Here is a 23,070-nt window from a genome sequence, read left to right as displayed (position 1 = left end):
GTCTTTTTAACCTATAGGTAAGAGATCCATGTAAAGTTTAGAAATGTGCTGGCAGCAATTAAAAAAATAAAATTAGCCTGCCATGTAAATTTGGCTTTCATACCCACCTCGAAGTCTTCCACTGCCAACAGCTCATATCCCCTGGGAAGAGATCACATCCCTGCTTTACAAACACATCTCTTTTTTTCTTCTGGCTTTAAAGAGCAAAAGCTTGTTAACATGTCAGAATGTGTTTGCTGTGGTTCACAGTTAACAACTCACCCGCCCAATGACAACTCACGGCAGCCTGTTCTTGTTAACCGTGTTAATGTTGAGTGCAAAGGTTGATTCCCTGTTTGGTTTATCTCCCAGCTCAGGCAACGGTGCAGGTGGCATCGGCTAGGGATGGTGTTGCCTTCACCACAAAGGGGCAGAGCAAAGGTCAGGCCTTCTTGATGCTGTGTTTGGCGTCTCCTCATTTTGCTTCTTTGTGCAGAGCAGTATGCTACTTTCCTGCAGCATTCTCAGCTTCCTGTTTGGGCCTTATGCTTTTCATGGTGAATTCTCCCTTCTTCCTTCCCTCATTTCCTGATTCTCTGAATAGGGAAGAACTTTGTATGTCCTTGCTTCACACATATCATGACTTTGGCCAATTTTTATTGAAAGAGTTTGTAGTGAAGCTAAGTAACCGTTTGCTTTACCTGAACACTGGTGTGTCTGATGTTAAATAAGTTCTACAGTAAATTTTTAAATAAAATTTAGATTTTAAAAAATACATTTAATAAAATATTATGTCCAGCAGTGAGATATGAGATGGTGTGATAGAGAGATAAGGGGGCTTCAAAGCTCACCAAGTGAAAACAATTCTACAAGAAAGAAACCTGGATACTGGGAATATGGCTTTTGTGTGCTTATGCTGTTTCAATTGGAAGTAGTAACCTGTTCGTGCAGATATTTTGTTATAATTTCCAAAGCTGTTGACATGACTTAAGAGAGCTTAGTAGATCAATCAGTTATTCCATAGCCCTTGAAACTCTAGAATTGACCACTTTTTAAAAAAAAAAGGCAGATTATCTTCAGAGAAGTGCATCCTGAATAATGAAGCTGTCTGCATATTCTTCTCACTGGAGCCCCAGGACACACCATGTTCTCTTTGCACAAAGGTGAAGAAAACATGAAAGGGGAGGAATTGAAGACCAGACACCCAAACTTTAAAGGGCAGGAGAAAGAAAGGACTAAGACCGAGATCAGAAAGGGATCAAAAAAGGGGGGCAGGAAGAGATAGGAAAATGGAGGGGGGGAGAGACTGTGTAGGGGATAGGAAAAGAAGAGAAGGAGGGGAGGAAACAGGGGGATTCACACAGTACCATGGAAAGCACAAGGCCCAAAGCTTTGAAGAGTAGAGTGGCTGTCCTCTAGAACAGAAGTTAGGATGGTACCAAGAGAAAGGAAAAGTCATGTGATGGCATTGGCATCTCATCACGAGGTGGACAGCACACCTGTCATCCTGTGTGCAGGTCCTGTCAAGTTCATGTCATAGCCACACTCAGAATGCAACTCTCTACCCAAGTCAGATGAGGCAAAGACTGTTGAGGACAGAAATGGGAGTCAGTATCAAGACCCTTGTATGTTGTGGGGGGAAAGGAGAAAGCACGTCAGGGCAGGGGGAGAGACTCTGGACTTTCCCCTTAGATTTAGTTGCTTGCAGAAGGTAGTCATCCCTGCAACTGCTAGGCTCAGTGAGCACCCCCAAGTATATCTGCCCTGCAGCTACCACTAGTATGGAGATTAAGGCATACTGCAATACTGGGTGCCTCCATGGTCACAGTTCCAAATGGCCCCCTTCTTCCCTGAACCCATTCTGGGAGTAGGTATCCTAGGCATGCTAATATCATGAGGACAAGGAGGGACTGGACTGCAGGAAGGTTTAGCCTTTTTAAAATCAGGTTAGTAGAATAAAAAAAAATCACAACATTGGAAAAAAAAACATTTTTTTCAGAATATATAGACATCTTTGTGTCACCAAGCTGCTTAAGAAGCCAATCACAAAACCGACAAGTCCCAACCACATAAGATGTCACACCGCTGAAGGAGCAGAGCAGAGAAAAAAATAAGATGGCTATAAGGACATGCAGCATGACGAATTTGGGCCTGCTGTTGGGCTGACTGACATCATAGGCAATGGTTGTCACTGGATCTCAGCATCGGCTGGTTTGTGGTTTTAAAATCAGGCAGCCGGCATGTTAATATCATTAGAAAAATCTGAGTCACCAAGAACAAAGGAAGCAGAGACAGCCACCTGCCACTGCAGGAAGACCACAGTGGCAGTGTGCAGGAACAGCCATGTACTCATAGCAGAAGAACCAAGGTGGCAGTGTGCAAGGCCCCTAAAGCTATTGCAGAGACCAGAGAGAAATGTTCAAGGCCAGTCCTGACAAATGCTCATATTTTAAAATGAGTCACAGATAATTCTAACAGCAAGTCACTGAATTTCACTAAAATCAACGTTCAGTAGCTTTTTAGAGTCAACTTATTTTTAACTCTACACAATGACTTTTAAATAAAATTGGCTAATGGCTTTTCAAAGGTGATTTCCAGCTAATTGGCTTTGTTTAAATAAGGGTAAAATTTACAAGGAAACTGATTACAAATGAAAGATCCTATGACAGCCCCACCATCTTAGTTCCTTGTCACTGTGATGTAACACCTTGACAGCAGCAACTTAAGGGGGAAAGGGTTGATTTTCAGTTACACTTTCAGGGTACACTCTATCGTGTCAGAGAAGTCACAGCCACTGGAGTTTGAGGTTAATACTCACATGGCATCTACAGTCAGGTTTCAGACTGGTGAAGGGCTGGTTCTCAGCTCACTTCTTCCTTTTTATATACTCCATGATCCTAGCCTGGGGAATGGCTCTACCCATGGTGGGTGGGTCTTCCCAACTCAACTAATACAACCAAAATTAAAATAACATCCCACAGGTATACCCAGTGGCCTATCTTTCAGGCTATTCCAGATTCCATCAACTCATTGGTTGTGATTAACCATGATATCACCCAAAGAGGCTGTCTGTGGACCTGCATAGGTGACAGGTCACAAAGAGGCTGTCTGTGATTATAAGCAGTGTCATAGTGTCTTCACTTGGGTAATTTTTTTTGTCCCTCACTAGACCCTTAATGTTAGTATAGGAGTGTTCTGTGCACATTTTATTAGAGTTTATCTGGTTGAGTCTCTGTAGAGTATCTTAAATTTTGTGCAAGATATATTTTCTCAATCATGCAAAGACATGTTTGTTTTATTTGGTTTTTTAAAAGAGTGTGTAAAAGACAGACAGACAGACACACAGACACACAGACAGAAAAATAGGGGTGCACCACAGTGCTTCCTTGGAGGTTGGAGAACAGCCTCAAGTGTTATTCCTTTCTTTCCACCTTATTTGAGGCAGCACCTGCTGCCATTTGCCATGGCATGCACCAGGATATCAGGCCCACAAGCTCCTGGGGATTCTGCTGATTCCACCTCCTCTCCCTGTCTATGACCACTGAGATTACAGTCAGGCACTCTATCATGGTAAACGTTTATATGGGTTCAGGGGATATGAAGTCAGGCCTTCATACTTGTGTGGCAAGCTCTTTAATAATGGAGCCTTCTCCCAGTCATTATATTTGTGTGTGCACATGTTTATTACTATACTATTTTTTATTCCCCTTTTCTATTTCTGGTTCTGAGGACAAGGTAATCTAAAACCTAATGCATATTAAGGATATGTCATTTACCAGCATCAGATACAGGACAGGGAAGCTGAGTTTGTTTGTTTCTTTGTTTGTTTGTATGTTTTTGGCAACTAGACACTATAAACTTAGGTCATCTGGGACCAAAAAGGAAAAAAAAAAAAACCACCAATTGATGAAATATATCCGTCACGTTGGGCTGTAGGTGAGGTATATATCCTGATTAACAATTGATGTAAGAGGAACCAGTCCAAAGTGATGGTGTGTCCCTTTGGTTGTGGCCCTGGTATACATAAGAAAAAAGGCTGAGCAAGACATGAGAAACAAGCCAGTAAGAAGTGTTACTCTACGGCTTCTTCCTGTCTCCAGGTTTCTACCCTGACTTTTCTCCAAAGTGGTTTTGGTCAGTGTTTTATCTCAGCAACAGAAAGACAACTAAGACAGTACATATTGCAACAGCTGTGCCTGACGGTCAGAACACAGATTCAGGATGAGGTCACCAGTCTTGTATTCAGACTGCTCACTCAGACACAATGATGGAGATTTTTCTATGAGCTAATGGAAAGAGAGAGTTCAGCACCCTGGACAGATCTAGGGGGAAGGCAATGAGGAGCCTCTCCCTCCCCCTCTTCCCCCACCCTCTCCTCTCAACCAGGTGTGTTCCTGAGCATAGCAAAGTGGTCCAAAATAGTCACATATCTGCTTTCTGGTTTGGAGAGAGGAAGGGGAGAGGAGGGAGAGGGACGTGGGACAGGGACAGGGAGAGGTAGAGGTGTAATGTGAGATCCTTCAATCATGACATATCTAGCAGTTTTTTAAACACAAAGACTTTATCAGTTACCTTTAATTGCAAGCAAACTGTAGCCTCTTGAAGTTCTTGGAAGAAGGATGATTTGATTTGTGTTTCTGTTTTGGGGTAAATGTTTTGCCAATTTTTAAAAAGGAAGTTTTTTAATTGATGCTACATCTAGCTCTTTGTCATTAGTTCGACTCTATATCAGAAACTTAATTAATGCTTCTTTGAATACATGGGAGGTAAATGCCATGATGCTATAGATGCATATAGGAAGTGAGAAGGTTGATGAGAATGTATACAAATATGTTCACCACCTCACATGGCTATTTTTGTTGATTTTGTGGTAAGAGCAGCTGAAATCTACTCATTTGTCATGACCGCTTCACATGACAGTTGTACTACGAATAAAGCACCTGATGAGCACTGCCCCATGCTTCTTTGTCCCTCACAACTGCTACTTTGTAGAAAAGGTATGTATGTATGTATCATAACCTAATAATGGAAAAAATATACACACCACAGAATACTAAGCACACTTGACCAATGACCATGTGCACGGTTGCATGCACATACACGTTTCTGGTTCTTGCAGGACACAAACACAGTGTTTGAACTTGATGTATCTGAGTTGGAGGAAGGCACCCTTCAGAACTCTCATGGTGGATGTCTGTCGCACTGATGCTGACCTCAGACTTGCCTGAAAAGCAGTTCTAGCTATGCACCAGAATGAAAAGAGGGAGCTGCCAGCTCTCAGCTAGGATCTTTTAAAACAAATAAACAAACCAATCCAGATGGGTGGAGACCAGCTGATGCTCCCAGCATTGTCTGTCCATTCTGCTAGCGACATCTAGAGCCTGCTTAGCAAAGCAAACTCATTCCAGACCCATAATCCAAAGCTTTTAAGCCAGATTTCAGTGTGTGTGTGTTTCTTGCCTGCATTGCAACCCAGTTATATCCACAGGATGCTATGTAAATACAAACATCCAGAATTATTTATTGTTCAATACCACTCTCAAAGAATTCTAGTTCTTTAAACCAGTGTAATAATCTGTCCCTTTTCCCTAAGGCTGATCCACTGGAGTGAGGGACATTAGACTGTTATATCTTTTTCTAGAAAGAGGAATCTGGAAATGACCAGGAAAAAAAAAGATGCATGATGTATGGCTGTGGGTGGGCCTCCCACTAACTCCTGTTACCTCTGTGGCAGTCCCTATGCCATCATAAAACAACCCACAAACCCAACAATTAAGAGTAGCATGGCCTCCCTGGTTTTGAAAGATGTGGCAATTGAGACCCCCAGTTCTATGGAAGGAAACATTATTGCTCTGTGCAGATCTTTTGCACCAAAAATTACTAAACACTGAAGTGTTGCTACTTGAGACCCTAGGTGTTTCACAGGCACACTTCCTGTTTCCTCCAGGGTTATGGGTTTTCCTGCTTTGCAGTGAAGGAGACTAAAAGGCTTGTGCAAAGACCCAGGAGCTGCAGAACCACACTGAAAAGGGACCCCAGTAACCCCACAGATACTGCACTGCTGTCTTTAAGGGCCTGCCTGAGGGCTCACCTGGGAGTTGCCTTCTGTCCCTGGGAACAGGTCTCAGGAAAATCTCTCACTCCCTGAAAGTCCTAGTGGTACCAACTGCTGGGTACAAGACCTTTGACCCATTTCTATGGCCACTCTTACCCTGAAAGAATCCTTGATTGCTAGGTGAATATGCAAATTCAATCTTTGAAGCTCAGACTTCCAGCCTCAATAGTAAGAGACCTCTCTGAGAACTTCTTTAGGAGGGAGCATGGTCCAAGTAGAGTTGCTGGATCACAGGCATGCAGCCCCAATTAGCATGTATAGTGAAAGCTTTATTGGGTCTGGGTCAGAGGCCAGGACTCTAAAGCTAGGACTTCTTTTTTATAAGAGCACCATAGGTCTTATCCTTGGGTGTAGAGAGAAGGTGTCTGGGGACAGTGAAAGGGGGGCAGAGTGGAGAGGAGAGGAGGGTCATCTCGGTTGGATAGTTGCTGTGACAAGTGGTAGGAAGAGAAAAGCAGCCTGAACTAGCTGTTCCCCGAGCCATAAAGCAGAAAATTAAACTAAAAACACAACTCCAAGCATACACACATCTAATTCCCTGAGAACCACAGCAGGCTGCCTTTACAAACATGCATCCACACATCTAACGAATTTCAAGCATAGTCCACATCCCAGCAGGCGCAGCTCCAAAACCCTTCCTGCTACCAACTCCTGGCCACCACCGCAAAGATCTGCTCTGGACTATGATGACTGAGATCAGGAGCCAAGGAGAGTGTCTGAGCACGATCTGGCACATCAGGAAGGAACGCAAAGATTGGCACAGGGGACCCAGAGACCCTGAGGAGTAGTCAGGCCCGTGCATCCCGCCGATGCTCCCACCACCGCCACCCACCCACCACGATGCTCTTACGTCCTCCTCGTCACAGTCGCTCCGCGCCTGGTACTGGAACCGGGGCCGGCCACCGGCACCGCCGCGCTCCCTGGGCGCCACCGCCTGCGCCTGCGGCCCGAGGGGCTTCGGGCCCGCGTCCTCCTCCGGCCCCTGGCCACCCAGAAGGCGACTGGCCTCCGGGGGCGCCGGAAAGGAGCGCGAGGTGTTGATCTTGCCGGTGAACCTTTGGTACAGCGAAGCCATGGGCCGCCTTGCGCTGGCTCACTGGTTAGGATGCTTCGGAAAAAAAAAATTTCCTTTCTCTCTGTCTCTCTTTCCTCTCCCCACCCCCTCCAGCAGAAAAGCGAGAAGAGGGAAAAGGAGGCGGTGGGGAAAGAAGAAAGGAGAGCCCGGCCGCTCCGCGCCACACGCGAGTCGAGTCGCCTGGGTGTTGAGCGACTCTGCCTGGCTCAGCTTCTCCGCCCCCTCCCCGGCAGCGCAGAAGCCAAGGGTCGGAGTGATCGCTTTCTCTTTCTGCTTTTTTTTTTTTTTTTTAAGTCCTCGCCATGGCCATGTTCGGCCTCACTAAAGAGGAAAGCAAGATACCAGAAGCATACTAAGGGAGGGGACATGTCTAGACCCCATTATTTGGCACCAACTAGATACCAGCTCGCCTTCTCTTCCCCGCCTGGCCCCTTGCAGCTCCTCCTTTTCCTTCTCAGTAGGGTAGCCAGCTCCTTCTGTGGTGATGGCACCAGGGGAGCTCCAGACCCAGGAAGACTCTCCCTCATGTCAGTTAGGTTGTGGATGGAGGTTCAGGGCTGGGGCACTCATAGCTGGACTGGAGGCCTGTGTCCCGGTGAGAGAGGACAGCACTACAAGAGGCCAGAGCTGAGCAAAGCAACCTTAACTGCCTTGGGGCCCCGGGGCTTCGGATCATGGCTCCCAATAGCATCTACTTTGGGTTGCAGGGCACAGCTGTTTTCCAGTGCCTGACAGGCACTCCCGCCTAGTAATGTTCTGGATTTGGGGCTTTGCTTAACTTTGACAAAGACCCTGTAGAGCCTGGGTAGAAATGCTGTTGAAGGGCATAGGAGGAGCCACTGAAAAGAAGGAAGGCCTGTAAGTGTAGGCGCAGGGAAACATTTGTTCCAGACCCACCTTCCTTCATCACCTAGGATTTTTTTTATTATATATATATAAAATTATACATTTTCTTTTGATCCTCTGAAGAAGGGAAGGGCAAGTCTAGAACAGGCAACAGAACTCCTGGTTAGGCTTATTTCAAGCCTCATGAACAAGGCCTTCCCAGGGTATGTCTGGCTCCAGCCTACCTGTCTTTGTGTAAATACAGGGGAAACGCTAAAGCGCTTGGAAGTCAGCAACCTTTCCAAACCTTGTTCCACCCCATTTTGACATTGAGATGCAGTGAGAGGGGTTCTTTGACGCCAAACACTGTGCAGCACATAGGGCTTCCAATAACAAACTCATTTGGTGCATTCGAGCGTGCTCAAGTGCCCTCGTGTGGAGAGATGCACAAATTGTGTCTGACTGTTAGTCTAGTCCATGTCTGGCATCTACCTCCCTCTACTTGCGTCCTGGATTCCTCCCTGTAGGTTTCTGGAACCCTTGTTTTTTCTTGAGCCTCTGGGCACTACTGGCTTTTGGCTGTTCCACCTCCTTCTTTGTCCCCTGATCCAGGCCTTAGAGGCTGAGCTGCGATAAGCTAGCTCATTCCTTACACCAGCATCACCATGGGCTGGGACTTTGGAGAGACTCACAGGAATTCTAGCACCTGCCCAGAGTTGCAGCTGCCCCCACCACACATACACACACACACACACACACAGTCCCCACACACACACACAACCCCTCCCCCCACCTACACACACAGTGAGCCCATTTGACGTCACCCACTACCCCGTGGTGTTCTATGAGCCTTCCTAGCTTCCCTGTCTGTACTGAGAATTTTTAAATCATAGGGGAGTTAGTGACTCAGAAGGCCTAGGACCTCAGACCCTCCCTGGCTCAAGCCGGGGGTGGAGGAAGTTGTGCTGCCCTGTTTAAGCTTAGCTTTCTGCTGTAACTGCCTCCCATTCCTTCAGCCTTTCTCTCCTAAGCCCTCAATATGGACGTTCATTTTCCATAGAATTTTGTTGGCCCATCCTGTTCTCTGCAGCTGTTGAGTCCATCACGAATAAACAGCTATTATATCACATGAGAGACATTTCCCCTTATAAAGAAATAGGAAGAGATTGGGGCTGCATCCCAGCCGCTTTGCCTACCACTCTACATTCGCATTAACCACTGAAGGATTATAAGGACATTAAACTAAAAGTGCCATCTAGGAAGTCCTGACTCCCAGACCTTCACATGGAAGGTTGCTCTGCTAGCACCTTGGAAGGGCAAGTCCTGCCTTACAAGGGTTCATGTCCAATGCAGTCAAGGATTCTGACATTACTCCTATAGATGTCCCTTGTGTCTTCCTTATTATACAAGAAGGACACATGTACAGGTTTACACAAGCAGAAATAACTTTGTATATAATGTTAATACACTTATGCAAAATGTAGAAATCATATAGGCTATGGTGTCCAAAACATTATAGATAAGTGCCTGTTAACCATTGTGAATTAATAATAGAATTTTAAAGAGCTAGAATTTTTAATAATTTTTGTAATGATGTGTTCTGCATGAGTATGTCCACACGAATGAGATGCCCTTGGAGACTGGAGGTGTCAGATCTCCCGGAGCTAGACTTTCCGGCAGTTGTGAGCTTCCTGATAGAGGTGCTTGAATCTCAACTCAGGTCCTCTTTAAGAGTGTTATTATGTGTGCTGAACAGGTGAGCCATGTCTCTAGCCCCAAGATTGAACCATGTATTTAATGATGAATTCAGTAAGTTGATAGAAAGGGTGTGTGTGTCTTGACAGTCAAGATTTATTTTCTCTGATGAATCTGCAAATATTCAACTTTTGTCAAAGTTTAAAATTCAAGTTACTCTGAAAACACAGATTATTCCTATTTAAACATATTTTAAAGCAAAAAGCCATAAAAACTTATAATCAGGGAAGGAATTAAAGTAAAATTTTCTGTCCAGAGAGGCAAATCTGGAGCATGAACAGGAGAAATGGAGAAGATGGGAGGGGTGGGGAAGGAGACAGAGCCTGGCCAGGCTGGCTTGAAAGAAACAGAGGTCAGGGAGAGTTGTGTGTGTGTGCAGACAATAGAGAATCCCTTGGTACACTGATGGAGGCACACAAAGTGGAGACCTTGGACACAGTCTTTTTCTCCTCCATAGGGAGCACAGAGCACGCAGGGCCATTTTAAGGGACTGTGAAGCCATGAACTTATGACAAAGTACCTGCAGATCCAATCTTCCCCTAAACATGGGCACACAAACTGCACAGTACATGTAGAGACTGCAGCACTGCATAATTCCCCGGACAAGACTAAGCAGGTTAATACTATACTGTGAGTGAGGTAATGGGAATTTAGAAAATGCTAAACGTATTGCTTATCACACATAATTAATCAAGTCTGACCTCTGGGAAACCCTTCCCAACAACGTAAGGAATGAGGCGTTATGAGGGAAAATAAAGCCAGAGGGCTTTTGACGGGATCTTAGTATCTTAGAAGGAAACAGGTCAAAGCTCTTTTGCTCAACTTGGCTTTGACCATCTCGTTTGTGAAATAAAAACTGTGAGCCAGTTGAGATGGCTCAGCAGCTACACGGGCGTATTTACCACCAAGCCTGACAGTCTGAGGTTAATCTCCACGTTCTACAAACTGATTTTTACAGGTTGTGCTCTGACCTCCACAAGTGTGTTATGGAACACGCACAAAGAGAGGGGGGGGGAGAAACAGGTATAATACAAACATTAAACTATAAAACTCTTCAAAGAACCAGGGAAAAGATTGGGACAAACTTTTCTACCTAGGAGGGACAGATGTGAGGCTTAAACTGCACTGTGGTGAATGGATAAAATATGTTGGCTTTTTTGTGGGCTATTTCACGTAAAGATTTGCACTCCTTTTTACTGTTTAAAACCAATGTCAGCCTGTTCTCTTTTCTCTGTTGTGCCTCATGATTGTTTCTGTGTACACTGATCCCTGTAACGAACATGAGACCCCATAAACAAGCAGGAGATATCACCCAATCCAGCAGATGCTACAGATGTTTTAAACTGACAACAACAGAACCTCCAAGACTCTTAACCCCTTCTGACCACTGATATTGGAGCTATAAAGTGGCCACTGTAGCACACCCAGAAAGCAGAAAGAGCTTCTCTTCTGAGGCATCAGGCATCTGTCCTTCCAGATAACAGCACTTTGACCTTCTAGATATGGGATAAATGAAACAAACATGTGGATATCCACAAGATACAGTGCTAAAACGTACAGGAGAATCATGCTCTGAACTCTGAGTCACCAACCTCCTTCTGCTAGGTTACTCGTCTGCTTTTGCAGGATGGCTACTAAGGATCACCTGGGCTGTAGGCTCCGCATGGATTCCCAACAGGGACTGCACAGTGCCTATACACAAAGGAGTTGGTAAATTCTGCACTCAGAAAGATCTTAAAGGCAAAGTGGGAATTTAATTAGGTCTCAACTATTCAACATACTTAAATATCAATATGTTTCAAAGGAAAACATTTATTTTAACTCAATAAAAATCAGTAAAGTTTTAATCTCCTATCTTCTCTTCTTTATGAATTTGAGGAAAAGTGAGGCTTGGGGAGAAAGTAAGAGACCTCAGCAAAGTTGAATACACAGAACTCTAATTGTAAGCTGCTTATTTCTAACCTTATGATTCATCTTTGAGGCAAGCCACCATTCCCATACTCAAAACCATTACATACTGGGATATTATTTAGTGGCTATCCTCTCACTCACAAGAATTTTGGGGCCATGACCTTGGCCTGACCCAGTGACCTTGGGACTGACACGCATGAATGAGCATGCTGCAGGCAGATGCTGACCTTTTCACCATAAGAACACTTGTCCCCTGTTAGCTGCTGCCACTTGGACCTGGACCCGATTCCTAGGCTATGGTCATGCCATGCAGTTGGGAAGCACAGAGAAAAAGCATCTAGCTATGCCTAGCAAAACTGTGAACCAGCAAAACTCTAGTTCATTAGTATAAAACCAAGACTTGGGTAACTTCTTGTATAATCAGCTGCATTCAGGGGTAATTTGTTACACAGCATGCCACGATTGATAGCTAACAACAACAAAACAAAAACAAAAACAAACTGGTCTGTGCATTGAAAGGGCATTCCTAGTAGCACTACAAGCTCTTCATGTCTTTTATCAGAAAGTACCTGAATGCCTACTATGTGCTGCTTGTGCTGTGTTGTTAAGTGGAAATGAACTGAACCAAATCTGTGACCATGAAGATCAGACAACAGACCTCCATCAGATGAATGCTATTCATGAGTAGCTCTCAGACTTCTCTAAATAAATGGAGTGCCACAGCTTCTCCATTAGTTTACAGCTACACACTGCTGGCCTTATCTATCAGAGGGTAGCTTTATCAGGACATAATCGCCAGAAACTCCCGGATTGCAGGTGTGTTCTTTACAAAGCCTGACTTTTCTTTTTTTTATTAGATATTTTCTTCATTTACATTTCAAATGCTATCCCGAAAGTCCCCTATACCCTCCCCTGCCCTGCTCCCCAACCCACCCACTCCCACTTCCTGGCCCTGGCATTCCTCTGTACTGGGGCATATAATCTTCACAAGACCAAGGGCCTCTCCTCCCATTTGATGGCCGACTAGGCCATCCTCTGCTACATATAAAGCCTGACTTTTCGGAGTGTGGACATTAGACACCATGTTCAATCCACTGAGGATTGTGGAGAGTTGCAGCAGCTTCCACTGAGGACATATTATGAGTACAGATGCTACAGTTATACCCATTCTACAGATGCTAGGGTTATACCCATTCTAGACCCGTCCAAATAAAAGAGCTGGGGCTGAGCTTGAGATCTGTGCTGAGACAGCCCTCTGTCAAAGCCTAGTGCCCACTCAAGGGTGAGAAGTATCCTAGAATAACACACTTGAACCCTTCTCTACATAAGGCCAAGGCGTGCTGAAAGAGTCTCCAAGTTCCGTATTCCCAAGAAGAGACACATATTTTTAGAGGGTCCAGTAAGGATTCTCCTGGAGGTTAATTATATGTATTTAGTGTATATGTGTGTATGCCTGTGGAGGTCAGGTGACAGCTTGCAGGAGTCAGCTCTCTTCTTCCATTGTGTCGGTCCCATGGATTGAACTCAGGTCTTCAGACTGGGCAGCAAGTCCCTTGGCTCACTGAACCATCTATCCATCCCAGGGAGAGGACCTTTTAAAACTCAGAAAGAGTCCTTTCTCATTGATGAGGTGTTAGCTCAGCAGCTCATTCAAGATCATCTAGAACGGAGGACATGTCTGGATGCTGTTTGTCCTTGAGTTGATGTGTCCTCTGGAGGGAAAGGGAAGAATCCATTTCTCTTGATGCCTGTCTCAAGAGACATTTTGATATTGTGCTTTAAAATCAAAAAGCCTCTCACATTCTGCCAAATTGCATACAACCTGGCAGAGAGCGCGACAGAACCGAAAAGGGGGAAAGCCTTACACTGATTCCTTTAAGAAGCCCTCAGCACCTCTGCTGCAGCCTTGCTGTTTAGTTAATTCAATAAAGAAAACCTGTCTTCAATTAAAAACCAATAAATGTAATAAACATTTAAGTTGAAAACCGACTTCTATGAACTTAATTTTCCTGAGCCTGCTCCGTAAAAGTCCATTAAAATGTTCATTATAAAATCTATGTTATTACATTTTTCACCATCACTTAAGATCCACTCCAAATTCCCATGGCATACCTGCAGGTTAAAAAATGGGCTGCTGCCATCTGAGGTAGCTCGGTAGACATCACTGAATTTCAATGCATTGTGTGGACAGAGGTGGCACCCAGTATCTATATGTAAATGCTCATAGCAATGAGCTGGTAGTGAAGCACGTGTATGTGGTCACATCCTCACAAGTAAAGGCAAAAGCTGTCAGTGCATAGCCTGACTCATGCACATGTGGGTGTGCCTGTCAGGAGAGCCGGTGGCTTCTTGTTAATGACAACAGATTCTATTAGGAACAATAGAAGCGAAAGGAAGCTGCCCATTTCTGTGGGTAATTCAATCCCGTGGACTGCAACCCTATCCATTCTACTCCACCCGCTCCACAGTTTTCTCCTCATAAAGGTTAAAACTGATTTGTCTATACAGCTAATTGCATTTCAAATCATAGTAATTTGGAACACAAAAAAGTAATTCCCCTTACAATGACTTATATTTATATTTTGCTTGACAGGTAAACAGAAATTGCCTGTTGGCGAAATAAATCCATTAGTCATGTAAGCCTGCAGTTTGAGCAGCTCCTTTCTTCACTTACAGAGGGCAACAAGTGGCTCCACTCTCCACCATAATAAGGTGAGGTAGGTCCCATTGGTTCCCTGGCTCTTGATTTGAGCTCCTGATAGGCATATTACATCAGTTCCCTAAACATCCCACCCACGATCACTCCTATTACATCGTTTTATAACCCAACAATACTCAAACTGCATCATTTCTACAGAGCCCTTTCCATCTCTGTGGGGAAATGGGTAAATTAACGCTTACAAAGGGCTTTGAAGGATTCTAGGTTCTTGGGGTAAAGCTGTGGCAGAATGAAGTCATATTAACAGTTGCCTTTCAGGGTTTTGTTACCACTCCGCCAGGCTCAACACCAAATGAGATGGAGATGAGTGGGGGTGATGTAAGGGGATGACATCAGGGGTTGTTGGGGTTCCCAGTACAGACAGTCAAGTCATTAAGCATCTTTTTTAAATAGGCAATTTATCTCTGCAACATAAAATTATTACATTCAAAAGCAGCATAGAATAGAAAACAGAAGTTGTAAGTATTCTAAGACAAAACACAGAATTACCTGCGGGGAGTTCTCCACAGAGTACAACACAGCCACTTCAGATGATGGTATCTCAGATGTGCAGAGCATCCAGGGAACAAGCCACACCCAGCCTTGGTTTTATTCTGAATGAAAGTGGACTGATAAAATGTCTAAAATTACCTTATGTGGCTACCAGAAGAGGCTCAACAGAAGCGACTCATTCTCTTCTACCTCACATTACTGTCTTTGATCCCTTTTAAAATTGTGTGTGTGTGCATGCACACGCATGAATGTATGTGACCATGGCAGTTAGAAGATTGTGCAAGACACTTGGAACTGGAGTTTCAAGGAATTGTGAGCCCTGTGATGTGGGTGCTGGGAAATGAACCAGAGTCTTCTGAAAGATCAGCAGGTGCTCTTTTCTGCTGAGCTCACTCTCTAGCCCATTTTCCTCCATCTTTGAGAAAACCACATTCATCACCCTGCTCAATTCAATTCTACTTTGGACCCTCTAAAGAAGGAGGCTTGGAGAAACCTTTGGCTGCCCTCGCCCCATCACAGATTCTTCAAATTTTGATTCATGAGAATGCCCCCTTTCTGATATTTATCAGACCTAGTTTTTCACGGTGGATGGTGGATAGGTTCTAGAAAGATAGCATCAATGGTTCATTGGTCCTAGATATGCAGGGTGCAGAATGCTCTGAAAAGCTGTTGGGAAGCCTTTGAATGGCTACTTTGAAGAAAACCAAACCTTTGGTTTTGCTTTCCAAAAAACAAAAATGAACATGGCACATACAATCATCACTTGATACTGATAGCTAACCACCTGCCACATGTGTGTATTCCAGTCTGTCCACCAAGTAGAATGTCTATTCTTAAGATAGATAGATGTCTGGGGTGGTTTGAATAGGTTGGGCCCCCATAGATTCATGTATGTGAATGCTTGACCTATGCAAAGTGGTACTATTAGGAGGTGTGACCTTGATGTAAGAAGTGTGTCACTGTGGGTGTAGGCTTTGAGGCCTCCTATTCTCAAGCTACATGCAGTGAGGAACGCAGTCTCTTTCTGCTGCTTTCAGATCAAGATGTAGAACTCTCAGCTCCTTCTCCAGCACCAAGTCAGCCTGCAGGCTGCTATGCTTGTTACCATGATAATGGACTAAACATCTGAAACTGTAAGCCAGTGTCAATTAAAGGTTTGCCTTTGTAAGAGTTGCCTTGGTCATGGTGTCTCTTCATAGCAATGGAAACCCTAACTAAGACAATGGCCCTCTTACTTAAGAGAACATATTTTCTAGACAGCTTTTATGAACAGGTTTTTCCTCATAATATAGGGTCTAGGGGCTAGTTTCTTTTTCATACACACTACTCAGTCTAGCACCTCCTCCTGGTTTTCAGTCTCTGAACATAACAGTGTTAAGGAAGTGTTTCTCAGAGCACCTCAGACTCCTTGTGGCCACAAGAGAAAGAGGCACATGTTTGCAGCCATGTGAACCTAAAGCTGGAGGTTGCTGACTTGGAGCCAGGGCCTTCTTCACCCAGCACACAGAATTTGGATCTGAGTCTTCAGTCAGGCACCATCACCTGAACTCCTGGCTCATTGCAGTCCAGGATAAGGCCTGAGTTTCCTCATTCACACCGTGGAGGGTGATAAGAGTAGAGGGCATTATTAGTGCTTGAGATCTTGCGATCACTTGAGATCTTCAGGTATTACATAAGGGAAGGGGTAAGAGTGGATCCCAAATTTCCAGAAAATACTATGGTCACACATAGTCTTCTAAGACAAATCATTTGTTTTATTGTTGTTGTTGTTTATTTAGGATGCCAGCATCCTTAATTGTGAAGAAAATGGCCCTCCCACAATTGAGGACCTTCTCTTGTTTTATGCACATTCCCTCAACAGAAGCATATGGGAGAAAGTGGCTTTCAGTGGTAAAAGCCTCTTCCATATTCTAATGAATGGGAACAAGGTTTGGGGCTATGCTAGTGTACTGGCTGGTTCTGTGTGTCAACTTGACACAGGCTGGAGTTATCACAGAGAAAGGACCTTCAGTTGGGAACTGTCTCCATGAGATCCAGCCTGTGAGGCATTTTCTTGGTTGGTGATCAAGGTGGAAGGGCCCATTGTGGGTGGTGCCATCCCTGGGCTGGTAGTCTTGAGTTCTATAAGAGAGCAAGCTGCGCAAGCCAGTAAAGAACATCTCTCCATGGCCTCTGCATCAGCTCCTGCTTACTGACCTGCTTGAGTTCCAGTCCTGACTTCCTTTGGTGATGAACAGCAATGTGGAAAGTGTAAGCTGAATAAACCCTTTCCTCCCCAACTTGCTTCTTGATCATGATGTTTGTGCAGGAATAGAAACCCTGACTAAGACAGCTACCATAGGGCTGATGAGGCACAGACAAGTGCCAGCCCTGGACGGGACAGAGTGTGGGGAGCGGGGAGGCACATGAATGGGGAAGAGTAGTATGGCTTTAAACACTTCTGTTTGTACTCAGGAATCATAGGAACTCCCAGATCTTATCAGAGAAGTTTCTTTGTGCAGTGGTTGGCAGTTAATGTAGGAACTCACAACTGCTCAGTGTCTAGAAAGAATAAGCTATAGAGTACTCAGCCACAAATGAGACATATTTACTACCTCCCCTGCCATACACACACACACACACACACACACACACACACACACTCAGGAAGCACAGAGGAAGAAGTGAAAAACCTGTAGGAGGCTGAGGCCTGGAGGACCTGAGTAAATCAGTGCCTTCCAGATAGGACAGGAGCACTGAACCCAGGAATTCACAAACGCTATTGTCTGCATTAGATCTGAATGAGGCGGAGCCACCATTCTAGCATGGAAGGCAGAGGAGTTCATGTATCTCTACAGTTGATGGTAATTTTGCAGGGAGGGGTCAGTTTTCTTTAAGGATGTGTCCCCTGGTAGGCTGACCATTTTATCAGTTACTTGTCTGTTGCTGAGATAAAACACCATGACTAGAAGCAACATAAGGAAGGAAGGATCTATTTGGGCTTATGTTCATTCCAGAGTGCTAGGTGTCCATTACAGAGGGAAGTCACTGCAGAAAGAGGCAGGCATGGCAGCAAGGACAGGAAGCTGAGCATTCACATCTTGAAGAAAAGCATAAAGTAGAAAAAAAGACATGAGAGACAGGTGTTTTTAACTCTCAAACCCCCTTCTCAGTGATTTACTTCTTCCAGTGGCCATTCCACCTAAAACTCCCCCAAGCAGCACCACCAGCTGGAGGCCAAGTGCTCAAATGCTCAGGACTATTCAGGACATTTCTTATTTAAGCCACTCCAACCAAGCTCTAGTGTGGCAGTTCTCAACCTGTGGGTCAAGAACCTTTGGAGGTTAAACAATTCTTGTCACAAGGGTTACCCAAGACCATCTTCATAACAGATATTTACATTATGATTCATAACAGTAGCAGAATTATAGTTATGATGTAGCAACAAAAATATTTTGTGCTTGGGGGTCACCACAACATGATGAACTATATTAAAAGGTCATAGCATTAGGAAGGTCGAGAACCACTGTTCCAATGAATGGCTCTGCACCCAGGAGTATTAAGAAGCACAAATCAGAATCAGTGGGTTCTATGAAAATAGAGGACATGTGTAGCTTTGTGTTCTGCCCTGCCACTGCTAGGCTTGAGGCAAGTGCCAATACACCACTCAGGGGGTGGGGAAATGCAGCCTATGATGTGAGAGGTTGAAGCTGGATTCCCAAGCTCCCAGACATCCAGTCACCACTGGAAACTTATAGAGTTGGGACCAAAGGGTAGGGAGTCCACAGGACCCATGATGAGGAGCCCAGGACTGGGGGCTCTCAAACTCCTGGACATCCAGATACCACTGGGTCACAGGAAGTTGGGAATGGAGTTGGGGGTCCACAGGCCTGCAATATGGCCAAGGCTGGGAGTACTCAGACTACTGTACATCCAGACGCTGCTGGAAGTCACAAAAGAACCAAGAACAGAAGATGCCACAGGCTGAGGACAAGCCCAGGACCGGTGGGAGGGGAACTCTTTAGCTTAGCTCATCTGCAAAAGTCTTTAGCTTATCAGGGTTGTCTGGGAGTACAGAGGGACCTTCTGCTGGCGGCTTCAGTAACTCTGTAGGCTAAGGCTTTCTCCATGCTCCCCATAGTGGTTCCTGGCAAAAAAGACAGTCCTTTATTCCAAACTGTTTATTGATTGTTCAACGTGGAAAATGGGTGCATACCACCTTCTCAGGGTTGACCAGAGATTAAATACCTTTTTTCAGGAAGGAATGTCTGGGAAGAAAAGTTTATTGGCTAAACCCTCAGGGCTTCTAGATACCTCATTAGTGTGGAGAACTCTGTTTTGATCATAGGTCACATTTCCTGTGTGGGAAGTGCTCCAGACCAGGAATCTGGTAGGGAATAGGGAGCTGCCTACTGTCTCAGGTAAGTGACTGGATGCTGGGGACTCTGAACTTGCCCAACCTTACCAAGTTTCCTGGCATAGTCCACTGTTCCACAGGCACAGATTTAGGAGGAGTGAAAGGATCTGGGAGAGTTAAGGCAGTGCATATTATCAAAATACATTGTGTGCAAGAATGAAATTTAATTAGCAGTTAATAAGATATATATATATATATATAGTTAATAAGATATATATATATATATAGTTAATAAGATATATATATATATATATATATCTTACACTTGCCAGCACTCCAGACTTTTCGGACATATAAGTCTTCTGCCCTTAAGGAGGCTTCTATAATATAAACCTTGACATGATTTCATAAAATCTAATTTTAAACACAGTAAAACCAGACATGTCTAACGTATGGCTCATGAAATCCGGGCGTAGTTTTGCATAGCCCAGTATATTTGTAGGTCACAGTTTTCATGCTACAGTGTCTAAAGATTGGATGCATTTGCTATGTTAAAGCAGCTGAGAACTACAAGAAGACAGCATAGTCTTGAAATGTCCAACCAGCAAACAGCAGGCAGGCCAGGCAGGGCTTCAAACACCTGTTATCTGAATGAGTTATCCAAACAATTAAAAAAAAAATCCCAGCTTGGGTGGATATGCATAGACTATTATATCCAATGTATATGGGAAGAAACTATTCTCAACACATATATTATTATTTCCTTAGCAGTGCTTCATTTTAGAATTGCATATGGGAGAGGATGTTTAAGGCCATTGCCTTGAATGTGAATTTTGCCCCTAATCATATTTGTTGATGTTGACTGTTGTCATAAGGAGCCAAGTCACAAAGCAGAATCAATAGGCACAATGTGTCTTTCAAAGACCCTCCAGAGTCTAGTGTTTAAAAAGGATGCTAGGGAAGTTGGGTTATAGGATTCAAGCCTATGTCCTGAAGGTTTTGCTTCTGTGGCTGCTGGACTGTAATATGTGTTCTTTGTTCTTTGCATTAACCCATACCCAGAGTATGAGGCAGGAGAGAGATAAATCCATCTCTCACTATCTCACAGTCTCCTCTCTCTGCTCTGCTTTCCCCATGCTCCTTCCTGCCCCAGCTCTACCAGCAACCTCTCTTGAGATAGCATCTCCTTCATTACAAGTCTACGTCCACTGCACACTGCTTTTTCAGCTTTCAGGTTGATATCCCTCTGATGAACGCAGTCATCTGTGAAAAGCAACCAAACATATGCAGAAGAAATAGAGCCGCAGGAGTCACCTGGAAGCCCCAGACAAAGAGCAACCTTGAGAAGAATGTCACCACTTGGGGGTGCTGTGGGAGCTCAGAAATGCAGTCCAAGAGCCCCAACTGCCTAAGAGCCACCCTTCCTCCAGTTCACAGCAAGTCTGTGTCCAGCTGGTCTCATGGGCAGTAAGACAGCCTGGTAGACTGATTCTTACCAAAACAAAGACTGTCTGTTGATAAGTCTTTCCATGATTGGGAAGTACTAAAATTAACTAACTATATGAGTCAATCCTGCCTTCTTATTTATTGAACGATCAGATGTCCAGAAGATGAAGAGGGCTGATCACAGCCTTAATGTTTCATCATGATGTTCTGAGAATGAATTATACAGTTGGGCTCATGTGCACACAACTTATATCTCAGAGGCAGTTGGACTTTTTCAGCCTTTTTGTATCCACTGGGCCATTGATGGGTGGGATACAGAGCTGGCTTGAGGTTAGAGGCACTGGGGTAGCAGTAGGTCTTAACTGTGAGGATATTCTTGGATTATTTAAAACACGCGTTATTGAGCCTGTATTGCATTTTCTTCTTACTAATTAAAGAATGAAAAACAAAACAAAAACAAGCAAACAAAACCAACCAAGGAGCTGGGTGTGGATGTATGGAGAGCTAACTCTCAGAGAAAAAGAGAAATTAAACTCAGGACCCTGGAGAGCAACCTGAGCTGCTGCATCTAAATTGGCTTCTTGGAGAGCGCGATTTTTCAGAATCTGATAAAGTTTATTGATTCATTTTGGGGAAAAAAAAAGATTTACAATTTAATTTCAAGATTTTTTTTTAAAAAAATATGTATCTTCTCTTATGACCTGGGAATGCATCAGAGAACCAGAACATTAAGAGATCCAGGGCCTCCAACAGAGGTTGACTTTGAACCAAGGTCCTACAGATTAATAAAAGCAGTCTCACCAAGGACCTGCAGATTAATAAAAGCAGTCTCGGCTTGGCGTGGGTAGCTGTATTGTTCCAGTTCTTTCGTGTGCCCTCTTAGTTAGCAATTTTAAAGCTACTCTGTTGATAGTGTTAGATCGTAAGGTTCCTGACTACTCACTGAGTGGGTTAGTTAACTGGAAAATCTCCACCCATTGCCTTACAATTTCCTCTGTCATGTACCTCCCTGGAAGCACAAACCAAGAAGCGATGAAACTGAGCTGCCAAGTGATGATAGTAATAATAGTCTGACATGATGTGTAGCCCAGAACCCTCGCTGATTGGTTTGCAGTGTTTAAATTAAGTTTTCTATTGTTGACAGCCTCCTAGGTTTACAGTGAATTCTAGTCATTTTTCCATTTGCAGCTTCTCCCATCCCTCCTCCGCTGGAAACTTTCTTTACCCCAGAAGGCCCCACAGGGTGATCATAGCCTTCTCTGTGTGTGCGTGTGACCCCCTGAGTTTAATTAGAACTGCTGGATGAGCAGTTCTAATAAATGAGCATTTATTGCCACTGAAGAAATATGTCCCCTCCTCTAACAGCCATTAGCAGTCAAATAGTCCCTCACAAGGCATAATTTTGTACATACTTAAAGAAATCAACTGGTCTCATGAATCCCTTACTGTGTTTCAAAAGTCAATTTGTTATTTACCTTTTACTAATGGTTTGTTTCAGTCATGAGACATATTTTCTTGGCCATATCTTGTGGCTTTTCGGGTTCTATGGTTTTCTAAGAAACACTCTATTTGAGTGAAGCTCACACTAAAAGCTCTGTGAGGTTCAGACGAGCAAGTCAAATAGGAAGAGTATTCCTCCTGCCTCACTGCTCTCCCAGCATCCTTTGCTGAGGCAATGGGATGGCAATGATCTCTAGAGCCTGTGCAGAATGGTGTTGCTGAGTGACACTGATCAGCAAAGAAAAGTACTGGGGCCTGCAGGGAGCGCCATCTTGGCTCCAGGGCTCCGCTGAACTTAGTCTGCAGAGGTGAGAGTGAGGACCACAGAGGCAGACAGCTTCTGAGACAGGCGGGAGCCACAGAGCCGCTGAGGCAGCACCCTTTTGGGGCCGCAGACATCCGGCACCCTCCCAGCCTGAGGACAGTGATCCGCCCTGCAGGGAGCGCCATCTTGGCTCCAGGACTCCGCCGAACTTAGTCTGCACAGGTGAGAGTGAGGACCACAGAGGCAGACAGCTTCTGGGACAGGCGGGAGCCACAGAGCCTCTAAGGCAGCACCCTTTTGGGGCCGCAGACATCCGGCACCCTCCCAGCTGGAGAACAGAGGTCCGCCCCGCAGGGAGCACCATCTTGGCTCCGGGACTCCACCGAACTTAGTCTGCACAGGTGAGAGTGAGGACCACAGAGGCAGACAGCTTCTGAGACAGGCGGGAGCCACAGAGCCGCTGAGGCAGCACCCTTTTGGGGCCGCAGACATCCGGCACCCTCCCAGCTGTAAGGCTGTAGTCTGCCCTGCACAGGAGCCCTCTGCCTCAGGAGCAGGGAGCACATCTTGGATCCAGGACTTCACTGAACTTAGGAACGTAGTCTGTACAGCTGAGAGTGTGCACCACAGAAGCTGACAGCTTCTGTGACTT

General features: G+C 44.7%; 1 protein-coding gene across 2 annotated transcripts in view; it reads right to left on the bottom strand.

Moving 5' to 3' along the window:
- Positions 1–23,070, bottom strand: part of Dpp6 (dipeptidyl peptidase like 6) — an 830,048-nt gene that overhangs the window by 675,126 nt on the left and 131,852 nt on the right. Inside the window, exon 1 of one of the 2 annotated variants that reach the window (XM_021163976.2) lies at positions 6,945–7,411. The exons of the other annotated variant lie outside the window; for it this stretch is intronic. Coding sequence (XP_021019635.1) covers positions 6,945–7,169 — 225 coding nt within the window. The 5' untranslated portion in view covers positions 7,170–7,411. Of the gene's footprint in view, positions 1–6,944; positions 7,412–23,070 lie in introns of those variants that run through there. 2 annotated transcript variants of the gene reach the window in all.

Source organism: Mus caroli, unplaced genomic scaffold (assembly GCF_978045245.1).
Source record: "Mus caroli unplaced genomic scaffold, Mus_caroli_1 scaffold_4, whole genome shotgun sequence".
Classification (NCBI taxonomy): Eukaryota; Metazoa; Chordata; class Mammalia; order Rodentia; family Muridae; genus Mus; species Mus caroli.
This window is presented reverse-complemented; position numbering and strand designations above follow the sequence as displayed.